General features: G+C 42.4%; 1 protein-coding gene across 1 annotated transcript in view; it reads right to left on the reverse strand.

Annotated features, from left to right (window-relative positions):
• The window catches only part of LOC124596449 (juvenile hormone acid O-methyltransferase-like), a 66,141-nt gene that overhangs the window by 18,128 nt on the left and 31,425 nt on the right, over positions 1–16,588 (reverse strand). Inside the window, exon 5 of the mRNA XM_047135583.1 lies at positions 9,924–10,071. Coding sequence (XP_046991539.1) covers positions 9,924–10,071 — 148 coding nt within the window. The remainder of the gene's footprint in view (positions 1–9,923; positions 10,072–16,588) is intronic.

Consider the following 16,588-nt stretch of genomic DNA (forward strand, 5'->3'; position numbering starts at 1 on the left):
AACATTGGCTAGTGTGGGGAACTGCATCAAACCTGCCATCAGATTGAAGATCACAACAATAACAACAAGAGTGGCGAGGCCTTTGCCAGAACAGACCTGTTTATATTACATGTATGCACTATCAACTGAACCAAACACGGCCATATAATTGGAAAGGTACACTTATTTTGACGAGACCATAACCATGTTCAAAGAGTAATAACAATGGAGTCTAAAATACAAATTCCACGGAATATTCAAAGGGCAGATGCGATTCATTTTGGAATTTTAGCACCATGGAATAAATAAACGTCGGCTTTCCTGCAATGTCTGCCACTGGCGTTTGTTTAGCATCTCTGCAATGCTCTCGCGTCTACTTAACGCGCTGCTCCTTACTGGCTCTATCTCGTCTGTTAACCCAACTTGGTAAGGATCTTAGACTGATGAGCAGAACTCACGAGTAAGCCTTAAGAGTGTTTTGTAAGGTACTCGCTTCGTGAATGAATTACATTTCCTCAAGATTTTTCCCGTACTTAATTCTAGATGAGTGGTCGCAAACATTCCTGTTTAAGAGCCAATACTTACATTGTTGGGCGGTAGCTAATTCTGTTTTAGTGGTCGTCATACCTTTCTGTAGAAGAGCCAATACTGGCATTGGGGGGTGTGTGATGCCATGACTAATAACGATATAACATTTTTTTCTTTCTTTTACTACCTTGTACTCCATAGATATGTTTCTGGTGACAAAGAATATTTTTCATTTGTTTATATAGTGTAGCACATGAAGTGTGTGTGCCTATACCGGACATTCTTGTGTTAGACCGGTTTGAAATCTGACTTTATGGTGGATGTTCTAAACGGACGTTGTATTATGCAAACGCTGTTGGTTTTGCAAAACGATGTCTGTGGCAGTGACAATGCACTCGTGAACAGACAGTATAATCGTCGGTTTAGAATTGAGCAGCATTACATAAATTGTGAATTTAATATCGCGCAATTTCTTGACTACGATGTATGACATGTGCTAAAACACTAACTGCCAATGTGGAAACTGTGAACTGTTTTGCTATATTAGTGACTGTTTTCGTGAGAAAAGTGTTATTATGAACCATGAATTTTAATGGTAGATGGACTGTCTAGCTTCGCAATTGGCAAAGTATAGCAAGTGGAAGGTTGATTTAAACACGATGTGGACTGTGCCAAACTATCCCCTGTGAAAGTTGCAGGTGAGCCAATACGACCTTCAGGTGCTACATCAGCAGTTACTTTGTTCCGGCCTACGACAAATGGATGCTACGTCACTTATTACCACTGCCAGCCAAAACAGCATGAAAAGAACGAGGATATTTTAATGCCAGGGACATGACTGGATGAACTTACAATAGTCATATCAGCAACTTCACACTGCTTACACCGCCGTCGCCACAGCACGCCGACCCAGAAAAGATAAGACTCAAAAAACATTCCCCTCTTCGAGAAACACAATTGTAAGCAATTTAATTGCTTTATGCTCTGTAATTGATTAATGTCTGTAAATAAAAGTAGTGTATTGTAAAGATTGTTCACCTTCAGTGATTGTTGACGCGATCACTAACAGCAGTTACTCCCATCATCTGTTTGGTTTTGCTTTTCAGTGTATTTGTACCAGTCGTTGCATACGTTGTATGTGTCTTTTGGAAGGGTGTGCTTCGATGTGTATATACAGTAATTTAGACAGGAGAATTTATGTGCTGCACTGTGCGAAATGTGGCCAGATGTGTAAGTTGAGGCATCTGCCATTGAAGTTATTTACACCGACCAATTACAAAGATGTAGCTTATTCGCCATTGGTTCAAGTTAGTGTATTAGAAGAAACTTTGAATCTGACAACTGTGATAGTACGCGGTCTTAATGTATATTTCCATTCATTCGTGTTTAGATGCATATTGATCTGGGTTTAACTGTTACAGAGGAAACTTTGAATATGACAACTGTTATTGTATGCGATCTTACTGTAATATTTCCTTTCATTCATGTTTAGATGCATATTTATATGGGTTTAACTGTTACTGGTAAACAAAGCTACAGTACATTGTGTCATTATTTATCAAATTAACTTCAGATTGTTTTACTGTTTTCCAATATCAAAGGATTTTATTATCATAATTTTAACAGGGTTGGGAAACTTCTCATATAGAGGTGTGCTTTTGAAGTTTCCGGAAGCAAAACGGGTTCGTGGGGTTTACACAATACTAATTTACTTCATGTAGTTTTTCTTTAAACCTTTTCTGATTACAGATTCACGGTCATAGTCAATCTCCAGGGATCGTTTCCTTCACAGGTGGCACCTGGGGCCTCATATGTACTGATATTATTATTAATCAGTAACCTACACGTCACACACCTACAATAGACTAGCTGTAGAAAGGGCATTATGAGTTGGATGCCCCTCCCCCCCCCCCCCCAAAAAAAAAAAAAAAAAGAAAAAAATTCTGATCGTTAGGAGTTGGCACCATTCGAACACTTCGTGTCGACTGTTCTCTTTCCAAGACTACTGCCACCCTCAGCGACCCCAGAGTTGTGACACTGTAATTGCATGACGAAGTGTTGTTGTCTTGTGTGTCAGCAAACGATTAATTGACTAATAACAGCAACTGTACTTATGTTTAAATGATGAGTACCCAGCATTTCCCTGGTATGTATTTGTTCCATTCCTCTACTGGTTCATCTCTGCCTTCCTCATCTCTCTCTGTCCTTTTCCTCTTCCTTATTCTCTGTCTGTCTTTTCTCCACCTCTCTCTGTCCACCTCCTCCATCCAATAGTCCTAGGAGGATAAAAATCATAGGGAGACCAAGAGATGAATACCCTAAGCAGATTCAGAAGGATGTAGGTTGCAGTAGTTACTACTTTCCGTAGTATTAATACATGTTCGTTTTCAGAGTGCCCATCTAAATGTTAACCTGTCTTCCTTTTGTTGCTGATGGATGACTTACCGTATTAGAGTAAAGGAACTGAATGCTATTGAAGGTTCAATCTGCGTCTTTGTAGTACACCATATATGACGGCGGTCAGAATTTGCTCACATTTGTTTAATTGGAGGCCATAGTGGAGATGTGGGAGCATGTCTGACATTTTTTGAATGACTCGAAGTGCTACAAGAATCTATTTAAAGATTTTTGTAATTGTACTGAACAAGATGTTTTACAGAATTGTTGAATATTGTCCTAAATGCCTGAACTAATAAATATTGACGGACAGCGTCACAGGATTGCCTGAATTCCGATGCTAAGAGATCGGTCCGGGCAATTTTCGAGGACATTTTGCGCGTCAGCGTGTAACTCGGAAAACTGTCTCGTCAGTAGCCTGAGCAACCAGGTGCACCGGCGAACGACTACGAGGTGGTCGGACCTTCTGCTTCATTAGTTACGAGCACCACACGCAACAACAGCAAGAAAAACAAGCAAGAGATGCAACAAGATGACCTACGCGAAAAGAACTACAAGAACCAGCATATCTAAAAATGAAATAGGTAAGGCAGTCAGTCTGCTATAAGCTACAGTACGCGTAGGTCAGAATCCCCGAGAAGGCACAACGACAACACGATGCCGACAACAATGTTTAAATGAGCTTGTGTTTTGATAGCTGTGTCTTGACTTGCAGCAGACTTTAATTCTGCAGACATGAAATCTTATGAGTGTTGTTTAGCAGTTGAATGATTGCATTGTGATATTTAAACAGAGCAAAAATTTACTTATGAAGATTGTCTTCAGGTTAATGTTTTTCTATTCTCAAATAAATTTGTAATGAAATGTTCAACCTGTGTGTAAAGTAATACAGCCCTCCCCCCCTCCCCCCCCTCCAACACACACACCATTCCTCTCTGTGAGTTATGTTGTTTACCCCTAATGGAGGGAGGATAATTGGCACTCAATATCTAATTTAAATTGAAGTCTCTTCCTATGAAAAGAAAACCAACCAACAACGACATTATGAAACACTCTGCACATCTGCTCCTATGGCTCGTTCTACGAGAAGTTGGGTCAAACCTGCAACCAGCTCGTCCTGGAACTGGGCCACCAACAACACTGCAGGGCTGACGAGACATTGTCCGGAACTGATGCGAGAATAATTTTCTCCACAGAAGCCTGAGGACACCTCATCTCCACCTCAACTGAGGACAGTCTTGCTGCGAGAGAAAATTTCTCCACAGAAGCTGGAGGGCAAGTATCTTCATATTCCCTGCGGCCAGTCTACCAAGTACGGGTAGTTATAACATCACATCAAGGGGTTAATCAGGAATAACATTCTAATGTTTAACCTGCACACATACTGAGCAAGGAATGCACACTAGATAAGCGATTAGCGACTAGAGAGACAGGGGGTCTGTAAAAGCATTTGATTTACAGTTTGGGCACAGTTTTGCTGCTTTCACCTAAACCTCCAAGATGTCACACACTCAGATCGGTACCACATATTGTATGTCGATAGAGCATCAACCAAAACACCGATTTAGTTCGAGCTACGTGCTGTCATCTGGTGGAAGATGCGTAAACGGCAATTAAAAGTAACACTACGGAGCACTGGAAAAGTGTATCTGTGAGCGATTGTTTTGTAGATCTCGGGGTGCGTTGGTATAGTGTGAGGTCGTCTTACCATAGGTCCCGGGATCGCACTGTAGGGAAGCAGCCTACTCACGCTGTAATAAATTCACATCAGTCTTTCCATTGCGTGCCAGCCAGTCCGCTGTAACTCGATCTGACGTCATAAATGTTGCGCAATACTTTAAAAATCAAGTAAATAATCTGAAACGGTTCTAGCATGTCAGGAGTAATACTAAATCAATATGTGTTGAATATCAGTTCAATAACTTTAACCATTTTCGAAATTTGGACGTTTTTCTGAAAAAATCATTGGCGCAATAGAAAAGAGCTAGAGATTTAAAAAATTATATTTAGATTCCTTTTTCATAATAATTTAATAGAAACAGTACTTTGCATTTCACAAATTAAAATTTTAGTGGAAATTCATGATTTCTGGTTTTTGTCTAAAATATTAAGGAAGCAAGATAGATTAAGTAGGCGAATAAATAAGGCTAGGATGTTTAAATTTAACTAGAAGGGAGATCCGCTATAATCATAGAGATGTGAGAAGTTTCAATTGAATAACTATAAAGCTATAGCTATAGCGTATCTCCAAAGGGCAAGTTCAGAGCTCGTCTACTGCGTGTAGTGTAATTAAATTAATTCTCTGGCCCAAAATATTTTACTTAGCCACGTCAGACTTTTATTATGATTACTTAACTGTGTGCTGAATGCGCATTTAAATTGAGAGCTTCATCTGCCATCAGCAAAAGAAGCTATGATTTATTCGGTAACTTAAAGTGGTGCTTTACTAGCCCAGCGGCTAGTTGGGAGAGCCGATATGATCAGGCGTCCCACCTGAAGCCTGGGGTCGACGTCAGGGCGGCCAACTACTCCAGCTATCGCACCGATCGACTGACGGCAGGTGGTGGGACAGCCGTTTACGTCCGCAATTGCATTCGTCACCACGTGATACAACTTCCGCCACTGGCAACGCTGGAGGCCGCTGGTGTCGTCGTTCACACCCTGGCGGGCGCCATCACGTTCGTCGCTGCCTATCGACCGCCTTCTCGTCCACTGGACCCTGCTGACATCGATGCTCTGCTCTCCGTGAGGGGGCAGGTGTTCGTCGCTGGGGACTTCAGTAGTAAACATGTCTCCTGGAACTCCAGGATCACCAATGCCGCTGGCCGCTGCCTGCTCCTGGTAGTGGAACGTCACCATGCTCTTGTGGTTGGGCCGTACGATCCGACAATCTTCCCTGCCCGTGGCCTCCCGGATGTAATCGACATAGCGGTCGTCAAGGCCATCCCTCATCAGATCACCGCCACGACGAGGACGGCACTGTCTTCTGATCATGTCCCAGTGATTTTTGATATCTACCTAGACGCCCTCCAACAGGCCAGGAGAGGCATCTCACTTGCTGGCATCGACTGGGACAGGTTTCAAGCAGCCGTGACGGACTCACTCGCCGCCGCGCCGCCCCCTGCGTAAGCTGGAGCGGACGCAGAACTTCTGCACTTCGCGGCCACCACTATCGACGCTGCCACTACAGCAACGCCGCCCCGACCTCGCACTCCGCCTGACTACTCCCGACAGCTGCCGCCGGACATCCTTGCGGCCATCACTGCGAAGAACGGGGTATACCGGGAGTGGCAGAGGACAAGAACTGCCGACACCAAGCGCCTCCTCAACAGGATGCGTCGGGACATTCGGGCTGCCATTGACAACCATCGCAATCGCGACTTGAATAAGGTCGCCACCCTCTGTCTTGACGACGGCACGGCCTGGCAGACGACGAAGCGTTTCCTACGCCGCACGCAACGTATCCTTCCGCTGCTGGTCCACGGTCAGGCTGTCTGCGAACCAGCTTCGAAGGCTGATGCCCTCGCAGACGTCTTTGAGGCTGCGTTTAAGCCGATCGAAGACCCAACCGACGCTGTCCACGACGACTTGGTTGCTCACCGGCTCCCACGCTACTTGGAGGCACGCGACGACGATGACGTCATTGAAGAGACGACGGCGGAGGAGGTGTCGTCCATGCTGTGTGCCCTGAACCCCAGGAAAGCTGCGGGCCCAGACGAAGTTTCCAACGCCCTACTCCAGAAGTTGCCGCCAGTGGCTGTCACTCATCTCGCCGACGTCTTTAATGTAATCCTCCAGTCCTGCAGTTTTCCTCAGTCCTGGAAGCATGCAGAGATCGTGGCGATTCCGAAGATGGGGAAGGATCTGCGTCAGCCTGCGAACTACAGACCTATTAGTTTACTGCCGGCCGTCTCCAAGGTCTTTGAAAGGGTGTACATCAGGCGGCCGCAGCGCCACGTTGACGAGGAAGGCCTCCTGCCCGAAGAGCAGTTCGGCTTTCGCAGGGGCCACTCGTCAGTTCACCAACTCCTTCGGCTAGTGGAAGATGCGTTCGTCGCCCTCGAGCAGCGCGAGTTCTTCGGCCGTCAAGTGGCGTCTACAATTCAATGGGGCCAAGACGCAGTTCCTGATCGTCACCAGGCGACTCGTTCCTGCAGGTCTGCAGCCACTCACGGTCGGTGGCAGCCCTGTCCCGTGGCGTCCAACGGCGCGTTACCTCGGCGTCACCATCGACCGCCGACTCACGTGGGTTCCGCACATCCGCGAAGTGAAGACCAAAGTGCGGAACAGGCTCCACAACCTGTACCCGGTGCTGAACCCCGGCTCCCAACTACCACCGCGGCTGGGCATCACTCTCTACAAGGCGCTGCTCCGCCCTGTACTCCAATACGCCGCCGTCGTCTGGGGGAACGCCGCCGACACGAACCTGAAGAAGCTGGAGACACTGCAGAATCGCATCCTTCGGCTGGCCTTACACCTGCCTTACGATTTCCCCACCGCTTATTTTCACGACATCGCGGAAGTACCTCTGCTCCGTGACCTCTTCCAGGCGACCGCCCGCACCTTTTACGAACGTGCAGGCCGGTCACACAACGCCCAAATCCGGACGCTGGGCCGCAAACTGCTGCGCAGCGTCACCGCCCGCTGGCCACACCTGCTCACTGCATCATAGCTAGCACTGCAGAACTGTGCTGAGGAGACACCCAAGAAGATAATCTACATGTGAAGACGCATGACGTCGGCATGAATGGGAGCCAAAGCAATAACTGCTGCGAACTCCATCACACATCGGAGGACAAGTTATCTCCGTGCAGATCCACGCGAGGAAGCAAGGCCCTAGTTCTCTCCAGACGCTGAATAGCACACCATCTGCGTCGGCAGTCGCGTCGCGTCGGTATCATTGCTATAAACCGCCTCGGATGCCTTATTGCCGGCCGAAGTGGCCGTGCGGTTAAAGGCGCTGCAGTCTGGAACCGCAAGACTGCTACGGTCGCAAGTTCGAATCCTGCCTCGGGCATGGATGTTTGTGATGTCCTTAGGTTAGTTAGGTTTAACTAGTTCTAAGTTCTAGGGGACTAATGACCTCAGCAGTTGAGTCCCATAGTGCTCACAGCCATTTGAACCATTTTTTTGATGCCTTATTAAGTTACTCGGGATACGCGTAACCATGAAATCATTTTCGAGTGAAGTGTTAATTCTGGGATGACTTTAATTATCTATCTTCAGTTTGCGTATGTCGTATTTTCACGTGTCGCCGCGGGACAGACATTCTACCATTATTTAGCGTGGCGTTTGATGAAACTAATCATCTAATTATGGCGAGCATTCACTTAAACATTTAATTTGGACAGTTATAGTTGCATCAGCGCATTAGACTCTGAACTGCTCTGTTAGTCAGATTGTGAGGATTCTTTTTTTTTCATCAGTGACTTTCAGAATATAGAGAACGTTTTTTTTTTCACGATCGTTTTTGATTATTAATCCCAGACAAGCTCCTAATTCCTCAGAGCTATAAGCTGTAGCTATAAGTGTATTTCTCAGATGAAGTGGGCACTAGGAATTCCAATTACAGGCTTCGCGTTTTGCTAATCACTTTCTGGTTGTCAAAATTGTAGTTAGAGAGCCAGTGTTGAGAACGGCAAAACAACAGCATAAATAATAGGAACATTTTAAACAACATAATTCCACCCGCAGCCCCACATATGGTCAAACAGCAGGGAAATGCAGTGATTCTACATCACAAAACATTACATATAAATATATACATAAATTCCACCAGCCGCCCCACATATGGTTAAAACGGCCGGGAACACTGCAATAATTTCTACATTCTACATTACATTTATAAAACAAATAATTTCCACCCGCCGCCCCACAGCACCCCTCTGATTAAAAATCCTTTTAAGTGTTTAAGCATGAATTTTATATGGGAGAAACTTCTGCTAATACTGGATTCGTATGGACCCCACGAAGACATTAGTGTTCTTCGTGACAAGCACGCACAAAATAACCTACCAGGAAACAAAATCGCAATTCACGTAATTCCAGCAAACACAACCTTCATTTATCAACCGTCCGATCTTCATTTCTTCAGAGTGTACAAGCATATGACGCGTAAAATGTCTGATGGTGCTCGAGATTCTTCGGAAGAGATTAGTCTGCAACAACGGAAAAATCTTCTTAAGCTGCAGCCCGTCACATACAGTCAGTTTGGTTCTCCACATTTGCATAATTCTCACCGTCACCGGTGGATAATGGCTTTAAAACTTCGACAAAGTTCTGTTTCAGCCACAATCTTTCATACGCCACTCTTCAGGGTGTATGTACAAATGTAAGCTCTTATCAAATGTGCTTGGTGAACAAAAGTAATTTTCTTCATACTCTTCTTCTTAAGCAGCCAGTACTGTGAAGCCTTAATTCCTGAATGGATCACGCTCTTTATTATTACGGCTATTACTTTTATTATTGTGGCCATTATTATTATTATTAGTTCTGCACATGTGATGCAACTGTTTCTTCCTTTTTGTTCTGGTTGTATATTGTGAAATTGCAAATGTGCTCTGTAGGTTTACTACGTGCTTTCAATGGAACGAAGCGAAAACAGACTGCCAAGTGCACAGTTCTATAAACATGACGTAGTTCCATATAACACTTTCACTCGTAATATAGTAAAGAAAAATTGCAGTCATTGGGTTTTAAACCCATTATGCTTAGTACAACGATCTATTGCTCTACAAACTTCCCCACGGAAACTATACCTGATAGTTACTGATCGTAATGCTTTTTGTGTGCTCCATAGTTCTCACGTTGCTTTTAATTAACGTTTACGTCGTTCTACTGGACGACAGCACATAGTACAAACTAAATCGGAGCTTTGGTTGACACACTATCGACATACAACGATCGGTACAGGTCTGAGTGTCGGACAGCTGGATGTTTTGGCGTTAGATGCACCCAGGCACATGTAAAGCGTTGTTTGTGAGACACTGGCTGACACTAAAGGTAAAGGAGCTGCTCACCTCTGCGCTGCATCTCACTCGGGAAGAAGAGCACCTGCGGCGCGACGTCACAGCGCAGCACCTGGTAGCCCTCGCTCTGCAGCAGCTGGCGGAAGTCGCTCACTGGGTCCTCACTGTGTTGGTACGGAGAAACGAACTCCTCCACGTCCTGAGAGGAACGGCAAAATCCGTGAACATCGACACTCCACTACAACGCTTGCAAACGATTTGTCTTCAAAAAAGAATACATCACATTCTGCTCCCAACCCTATGCCTCATGGCACATATCCTCGTAACAGACCTAGATGCAACAACTGTCACATACGTCCTTCTATAACACCCCCCAAGTTCCCGGGATTTGCGAAATTACAAGTTAACAATGACCGTGAATTATGAATGTCGGGATAAGGCGTCCGAATCCTAAGTAAATAATGATTATTCCGCGGGAAACAGGAGACGTTAAAACTTGATCGTTATTGAATGAGTAATTTCATTCAATGACGATCGGTAAACGAAATAATGGAAATAATTTGGAAATAAATTTTGCCACTTGAAATTTTACCGAAAGAAATGATTAACTTGTAAAAGTAATTAAAAAATCGGTCGACAGCTCAACTGATGAGCCACAGTACTGTTAAGTACGTGAATAATTGTGTCAAACATAAAGTTTACCAGTTTGTAGCGCAGCAGGTGGAACATGAACTTTTACATGAGTGCTGTGTCAGGCTCAGTAGTCATATAAAATAATGTCATAACAATCTAACTACACTTAAACATTAATGGTCAACTTTCAATAAGTATTTTGATAGTTATTTTGTTCATAATTTGTCAGCTAAGTGCAATGCTGACAACACAGATAATTATCTGTCTAGATTTTGAATAATGGACTGTCATTCTGTCTTTAAAATTACGTACTTTGCACAGTTTGATCTACTGATAATGAAATATATCGCCAATAATTGATTAACTATGTTTTGAATGATAAAAATTCATTAATTGGGCGATTGTCAGGTGGAATAAGCTTTATAATTTCATGAAATATCCTTGAACTAACTTCAGCTGAAAAAATGGTTCAAATGGCTCTGTGCACTATGGGACTTAACATCTGAGGTCATCAGTCCCCTAGAACTTATGATCTACTTAAACCTAACTAACTTAAGGACATCACACACACCCATGCCCGAGGCAGGATTCGAACCTGCAACCGTAGCGGTCGCGATGTTCCAGACTGAAACGCCTAGAACCGCTCGGCCACACCGGCCGGCCACTTCAGCTGAATATGCATGGAAATAAATCTTAATAATCAAATTTATTACTTCAGTCTATTATTAAGTTACTACGGTTCGCATAAGCTTATTAAGTGCAACAATTAACTATGATAACCAATCGTTCAAAACAGTCTGAAATTTACTCTTCACCGTGTATGCTAATAATTTGATAATTAACATATTTTCTCTTGATTATGGCGTGACACACTCGGCTGAATTTGATAAATAAGGATCGGAAGGAACCTACTTGGTGTTATTGTCGGGTGGAATGCAACACTTGTTAGTGTTTAACGTCCCGTCGACAACAAGGTCATTAGAGACGGAGCGCAAGCTCGGGTTAGGGAAGGATTGGGAAGGAAATCGGTTGTGCCCTTTCAAAGGAACCATCCCGGCATTTGCTCATGTGTTAAGTAAGAGAAAAAATTCATAGCAAGGACTGCGTTGTAGCGTCACACTTCCACCATCACCTACTCTAGTCCATTAAAGGCAGTGCTACCTGTGGAACCAGTCAAGTGATCCAAAAGCTAAGCTGCAATTACTGTGCTGCATTTATGTCGGCGTGACTGCTAACAAGCTGTCTGTCTGCATGAACGGCCACTGACAAACTGTGGCCAAGAAACAGCTGGACCACCACATTGCTGAGCATGCTGCCAGCACAACTTTCTTCATGTCAATGGTTGCTTCACAGCCTGCACCACCTCGGTCCTTCCCACCAGCAACAGCTTTTCTGAACTGCTCAGGTGGAAACTCTCCCTGCAGTATATTCTATGTTCCTGTAACCCTCCTGGCTGTGTATGTCGTTAGTCTTTGTCCTACTCTCTAGCCCCTTGCCTGTTCCCATTCCAGCACTACACAGACCTCTATTCACCAGTGTACCCACTGTCTTTTTATTAGTCTCCTTTCCCGTTAACCCCCACCCCACCCTCCGTCTAACCTCCCGCCTGCACATAGCTGCCCTACACGCTCTCCATGGTCCCTGTGAGCTCCCACAGGTAGCACTTTAGCGTCCCCCACTCCACACTGCTATCCCTCCCCCTCCCCCCGCCCCAAGGCTTCTCATTACGCACACCACAGAGTCCCATTTCCCATTATGCACAGTTCATCCCAGTGTTGCCTCAGCAGCCAGAGATGGCTGTGGTCTCTAAACAGTAAAGAAATTGTAAGGTTATAAGTCGATGCAGTCAAAAGATACAGCTATGTATGTCACATATTTCCATATTCGCAAAACTCATTCATCAAGACCTATAGGATACTTCCGTTGACCTAGAATCATGAAATTTAGCTAGAAACAAGGTTTCGCAGTACAATTGTAAACCAAAAAAATCGAAAATGCTTAATTTGTAAAACTATAACACAAAAAAATATATTTTGGTCATTTTTCATCCGTCTGTTTGTCTGTCCGCCCCTTAAGACAAACTTTCTCTGTAATAGGTTGGCGTATCATATTCAAAGTCTATGGCCCCTTCGCAGTGTAAAAATTTAAGCTTCTAAGTCAAAACTATCAAAAGAAATGGCCGATTGTCACATATTTTGATACTCGAAACTTCACTCACCAAAACCGATAGGGTACTTCCCATTGACTTAGAACCGAGGTTTCACAGTACACGTAAAGCAAAAATCCGAAATTATTAATCCTTAATTATATAACACGAAGAAAAATATTTCTTTTGTCATTTGTTATCGACTTCAAATTTGAAGGTAAGACATATATCTTGCTAATGTCAGTGTCGATATCAGGAACAACTAGTCAGCATCATCATCGATTCCCATAATAGAGGGAGATGACACCATGATTCCTGCAGGGCTGTCCATAATTCCGTATGAGAGCGAGGGGTTGGAGATCTCTTCTGAGCACGTTCCAAGGCGTCTCAGTTATGATCAAAACGTTCATGTCCGCGGAGTTTGGTGGCCAGCGTCAGTGTTTAAATTCAGAAGAGTGTTCCTGGAGCCACTCCGTAGCAATTCTGGACGTGTGGGGTGTGGAACAGTCCTACTGCAGTTGCCGAAGTCCGTCGGAATGCACAATGGACATGAATGGATGCAAGTGATCAGACAGGATGCTTACGTACGTGTCACCTGCCAGAGTCGTATCTAGACGTATCAGGGGTCCCGTATCATTCCAACTGCAGACGCCCCACACCATTACAGAGCCTCCACCGGTTTGAACAGTCCCCAGCTAACATGCAGAGTCCATGAATTCATGAGATTGTCTCCATAGCCGTACACGTCCATCCGCGTGACACAATTTGAAACGAGACTCGTCCGACCAGGCAATATGTTACCAGTAATCAAGAGTGCAATTTCAGTGTTGTCGGGCCAAGGCAATTCGTAATGCTTTGTGTTGTGCAGTCATCAACGGTACACGAGAAAATGGTTAGTATACTGACACTTGCTGATGGCCCAGCATTGAAATCTGCAGACATTTGTGGAAGACTGTCATGCTGAACGATTATCTTCAGTCGTCATTGATCCCATTATTGCAAGATCTTTTTCTGGCCGCGGTGATGTCGGAGATTTAATGTTTTACTGGATTCCTGATGTTCGCGGTACACACGTGTGATGGCCATACGGGAAAATCCCCACTTTATCGCTACCGCGGATATGCTGCGTCCCATCGCTCCTGGGCTGACTATAACACCACGTTCAAACTCACTTAAATCTTTGTAACCTGCCATTGCAGTAGCAGTAACCGATCTAACAACTGCACCAGACACTCTTTGTCTTATGTAGGCGTTCCCGGCCGCTGCGCCGTATTTTGCCTGTTTACATTTCTCTGTATTTGAATACTCATACCTCTCCCAGTTTCTTTGGCGCTTCAGTGTAGCTTAAAAATATTCCACATGTGGTTCAATGTGCGTGGGTGTCAGATTTTCTATAGACAATGAGAGTAGGACGTTTTGGTAGATTATATCTCAGTTCTAGCTCACTAGCTGATTCGTTCCTCGTGAGCTAACTCACTAGAACTTACACAGAACTTAACAGAACATCTACTTTTCAGGTCTAAATCACTTAATTTCTTTTAAATTACTTAGAAAAGTTAATAAATCTGAACATTTTTTCGTATCACGTTCAATAATTTTCAAATTATTATTTTCTCATACAAAAGGTGAAAGCAAGGAAATAAAATTTAATATTTCATATAAAACGTAAATGTAAGAAAATAAAATTTAATATTTCTTTATAAAAAGTGAACGTAAGAAAATAAAACGTAATGAATTATGGTGAATATAAGAAATCTATCCTTTGCTCAAAATTTTCCTAATTCTTTCTTCTTGAGCAGCCATACGATTTTTATGAACTGTCGATTGTACTTGATTTTTTAGTGTTCTTGTTTTACCAACAGTTCTACCAAATTCACATATAACTTTAATTTTCTGATGTCTCGATGCACTTTCTTTACAAATCCATCTTTTCGTTACTTATCTTTATGAAATTCATTAACATTCTTTTTTCTAGACAGTCACCACACTGCTTTAGCTGTTTGATATTGTCCATTTAAAGATTATGAAATTTAATAGGACAAAATTAGCTTCATTCCTAAAAAGTGCAAAACGTTCGCTAGCGAACACCTTCCACTGTGTTAGTCCTATAAACCGAGATTCCGGGCTCTGACCTCTCGTACGTCAGTGCATCTTCCTTCTGAGATAACAGAGGGCTCCATTATTTCGGGATGAAACACACCACCCGCTCCTTAGGATGGGTCTTAAACTTGCCCTTTACTTGGTGATAGATCGTACAGAAGCGAGAATAGAAAAAGTTTTGTCAAATAGCTAGTTGTTCTCTAACCACTGACGCTTTGATGATTTCAAGAGATAATGGTCAAAATCCTTCAATCTTCATACTTGGTTTAGAGCTTTGACACAGTAAATATCCTCTAAAATGGTATATATATTAGGTATTCGAGTGACAAAGTACATTCTACAAGCACTACTTCTATCAGTTAATTTGGATGTAAATAAGTTATTTTCTTCACATTTTCGTGTTTTATTTGAAGTGAAGAAATAAGAATAACATGTAAATGATAGTATGAATACTGAAGACAACTTTAAAAACAATTAATTTATGTTTTAAGTAAAACATGTTCCGCTATTATTTTCAATGGATCGTCCATCAGCGCCATCTCTGAAAGAAGTTTTGAATTGCCTTAGATTGGCGCGAGAGAATGTTTCACGTAAGTCATACTACAAATAGAGGAAAAGAATGTTTACGTAAGTTCACTCAGTGCGCAACCTTTCTTTCACTGACGGAAATTGTTGCTCTAGGTCAGTATTATCTTTATCTAGAGGCCACCTGCCACTGGATAAAATACGAGTTGCAAACTAGTAGTTCAGCTGAAGCAGACTTGTCCTTTAGCCATCGATCTCACGCAAATCTTAATTGGTTTTGAAAATTCGAAATGCTAATATAATCTACATAAAAAGAGCTATACACAAGAAATACAATGAGCAATCATTTTCTAATTAACATATTAAATTTTTCAGTTTTGTTTTCTTTATCATCCTGAAAATATTTTAAAATGAAATGAAAACATGATGTTAATATTTCTTTAACTTTTTCTAATTTTTTATTCATTTATATAGTTAAAAACTTTCAGTAAATATTCTGTGTGAAGCATTGTAAGTTAAATTTTTCTTACTATACTTTCCAACATACGTTGAAGTATCTGAAGGGATTTTTCATTAAAAGTTCCACACAAAGATTCCTAGTCCTTTCCTTTGAACTTACAATATTATTTCTACACGTCACATTAATCTTCATAGATAGGATAGTTCATTATGAAATTATGTGGGATTATGTCAGCATCTGATATAAGTAGTGTAACTCATTTAAAATCGAGAAATTGATTGTATGCTTTGAGAATATTATTTGGTGGGTTAATATTCCAGATTTCCTGTGGTAAAATTTCATTTGTTCCATTTAATGTGGTCGAATAACGAAGAGCGAAGTAACTGATTATTTTTACAATTTGTCTGAAATGTAATAAATTCGAAATATCCCATAAATTCTGCAGTTATGTGATATCTAGTTCGAAATTTTTCTTACTACTCAATCCTGCTACTTCTGCAGTTGTACTTCATAAAAAGATATCTTAAATTTCGATTTTTTCAGAATATTTTCTCGTTGTTCTAACTCGTAAGTTGGTTCATATTTAATAGTTCGTACACCAATTTCCTAAAAGTCTTAATAATTCTTTTTAAAAATTAAAAAAAAACGAAGGGTAGAAGAGTAAACATTCTAAAGAAGATCATCGAAAAGCTCAAAGAAATGTTTATCTTTGAACTGAAGTTGTTCGTTTAAAACATATAATGGATTACTTTTGTGAAGTGAAAAGATTTCAATTTCTTCTCAGGTATTTAGCAGTGGTCCTTTTGGCACAGTATGTAATATTTTCAAAGTGTTAGAAATGCAACCCTCTGA

This window comes from Schistocerca americana, chromosome 2 (assembly GCF_021461395.2).
Source record: "Schistocerca americana isolate TAMUIC-IGC-003095 chromosome 2, iqSchAmer2.1, whole genome shotgun sequence".
NCBI lineage: Eukaryota > Metazoa > Arthropoda > Insecta > Orthoptera > Acrididae > Schistocerca > Schistocerca americana.